Source organism: Corvus brachyrhynchos, unplaced genomic scaffold (assembly GCF_000691975.1).
Source record: "Corvus brachyrhynchos isolate BGI_N302 unplaced genomic scaffold, ASM69197v1 scaffold44, whole genome shotgun sequence".
Classification (NCBI taxonomy): Eukaryota; Metazoa; Chordata; class Aves; order Passeriformes; family Corvidae; genus Corvus; species Corvus brachyrhynchos.
The window spans coordinates 807950-810162 of record NW_008238359.1 but is presented as its reverse complement, the minus strand read 5'-3'; the positions used below and the strand labels follow the sequence as shown (position 1 = coordinate 810162).

Genomic DNA, 2213 nt, shown 5'->3' with positions numbered 1-2213 from the left:
AAAGAGTAAATTCCACTTACAGGCAGGACCAGAGAAAGGATCGAGTTAAAATTCTATGAGACTTGACATATTAAATCTTCAAAAAATAATTTTGTACCAATTTAATTTATAGGGAAGACCAGGCTGACCATGGAGATATTTATTGACTCCTTTCAAAGTAGAAAATGTTATATAAAATTTTCTGCAATCTTTTGGCTATAAAAATTTAGAGCCAGCACAAGAATAAAGCTGAAGTTACCTTAATTCATCAGATGAAACAAAACCAGTTGTGATCTCTAAGAAGCAGATTTCCCAGAGTGTTTTGCTTTTTTATTTGCTTTTCTCTTTTTTTGATGTCCTGTGTAACAAATGCCCTCTTTGAATCATTAAAAGAAAAAACTAGCATTAAAGTGTGATTTGGTGTTGGTCTCACCTAGGAGATTTGTCACAAGGTGCTACTAGAGCAAAGGCTGAAAGGGGACAGCTGTTTCATTAGCAGGACTGTCCTCTTGGACTCTGTTAAGTAGGACAGGGATTCTCAAGGATTTCAGTCTCTTCTAGCTTTGGTCAAACACTAGGAGTCAGATCTTCAAGGAGGATAATTGCCACAGCTCTTGAGATCAATGCAGCTGCCAAAATGTGTATTCACAGAGCATGTGTCCCACCTAGGCATTTCCCCCAGGAGTAGGACAGCCCATGCCTGAGCCTTCCAGGAGTGCTTCTTCTTTTCCTGAAATATGCCATGCTCTCTGCTCTCAAAAACAAGTCCTCTCCAAGTGCTGGGCTAGAGAGTCTGCTCTGTTCTGGCAACTCATCTCTCCTTTGCATGTTTTTACATATACTGGTTTCACAAAGCCTTAGCATTCTGAAAACCAGTAAAATTAATAAGGAAAGTAAATCAAGCAGAGAAAAAACGAAGAACTACCCTAGCGTGAGGTAAACAAAAGCCCTGTTTCTCAGCCATGCCCCACTTGAGGTAGAAACAGAGCAGAAAGTGCCCTGGCTGCTTCCTCAGCACCCTGCCCAGCCCAAGGCACTGCCCCATCCCTCAGCTGTCCTTCAGCCCTGCAGAGAGGATGGGTGCCTGGGCAGGAGCAGAGCCTGGGCAGCCCAGAGCGGTGCTGGCAGGGCAAAGCCTGTGCATCCTCAGTGCCAGCCTGGCTGTGACAGCGCACACCTCAGTCAGCAGGTCCTGACAGTCACCCTGCCACCAGCAGATCTTGGTGCCAGTGCCAGTAGCTGGCAGACACTCCCCACTGGTGCTTTGTGTAGGGCTTTGCATTGCAGGTCTGCCACCGCTCCTGGTGTGTTGACAGGGCTCAGACACCCGTGGCAATGTTCAGGTGCCAAAGTGGGGCCAGGCACTCCCCACTGAACCCTGGGACCTGAGTCCCTCTCACTCTGGTCTGCAGCTTCGGTGCTGTGCCATGCAACTGCCAGGCCTTTCAGGGGGTCACAGTGGAGTGGGGAAAGACTGCCAACAATTTGGTGTTCTCTGAGCTCCTTCCAGCGGGGTGGCTCCAGAGTGCTGCATAGAGCTGCCTCTGCAGTGGAGCAGGGCAGGGTCGCCCCATTCCCTGCACAGCTGCGTGATGTGAAGCCCAGAGGGATGGTGTGGTTTTGCCCACATTCAAGCTAGTGGTACACAAGCTCTCAGGCCCCCCTCTAACCACTAGACAATGTTTCCTGCCTTGTTATGCTACTGATATTATTTCAGAATAATTTTGCAGGCGGGGGGGGGGCCCAACAGGGAGGGCCGTGGGGGGTGGTGACCAATGGGTGCTGAGCATCTTTCAGAACTGATGCCCCTTTGCATCTCAACACTTCTCAGCTCCTGCAGCTCCAGAGACCCTTCTAACTCCTCCCCCAGCCACACCCCGATGAAAGCCAGAAGGGAGTAGATAGGGGTGAATGGGGAGGGGACACGCAGGCCAGTCCACATTTCTGTACATCAGGTCAGAGGGCTGCACAGACAGAGCCTGCAAGATAACCTCCCTGTAATCCCATCACCTGAGAGGGACCCTGGCAGTCATGGACAGGTAAAATGAGTGCCTCTAGTTTCTTACTCATATGAGAGATGAGAGTCTTTCTGTCAGAATTAACTTGCTCTCCCTCTGGTGTTGACCATCCCTTTCCCTTTCCCTTTCCCCACCTGACTCAGTGATCTGACTCCCTGCCTGTCCTGCTCTTGCAACTTGCATCTCTGTGTCTCTGTTGTTCTTTCTCTTTGACTG

At 49.5% G+C, this 2213-nt stretch overlaps 1 protein-coding gene across 1 annotated transcript in view; it reads left to right on the top strand.

Moving 5' to 3' along the window:
• Positions 1-876: 876 nt before the first annotated feature.
• The window catches only part of AICDA (activation-induced cytidine deaminase), a 7282-nt gene continuing 5945 nt past the window's right edge, over positions 877-2213 (top strand). The window contains exon 1 of the mRNA XM_008634886.2: positions 877-2018. Within this exon, the coding sequence (XP_008633108.2) occupies positions 2011-2018 (8 nt within the window). The 5' untranslated portion in view covers positions 877-2010. The remainder of the gene's footprint in view (positions 2019-2213) is intronic.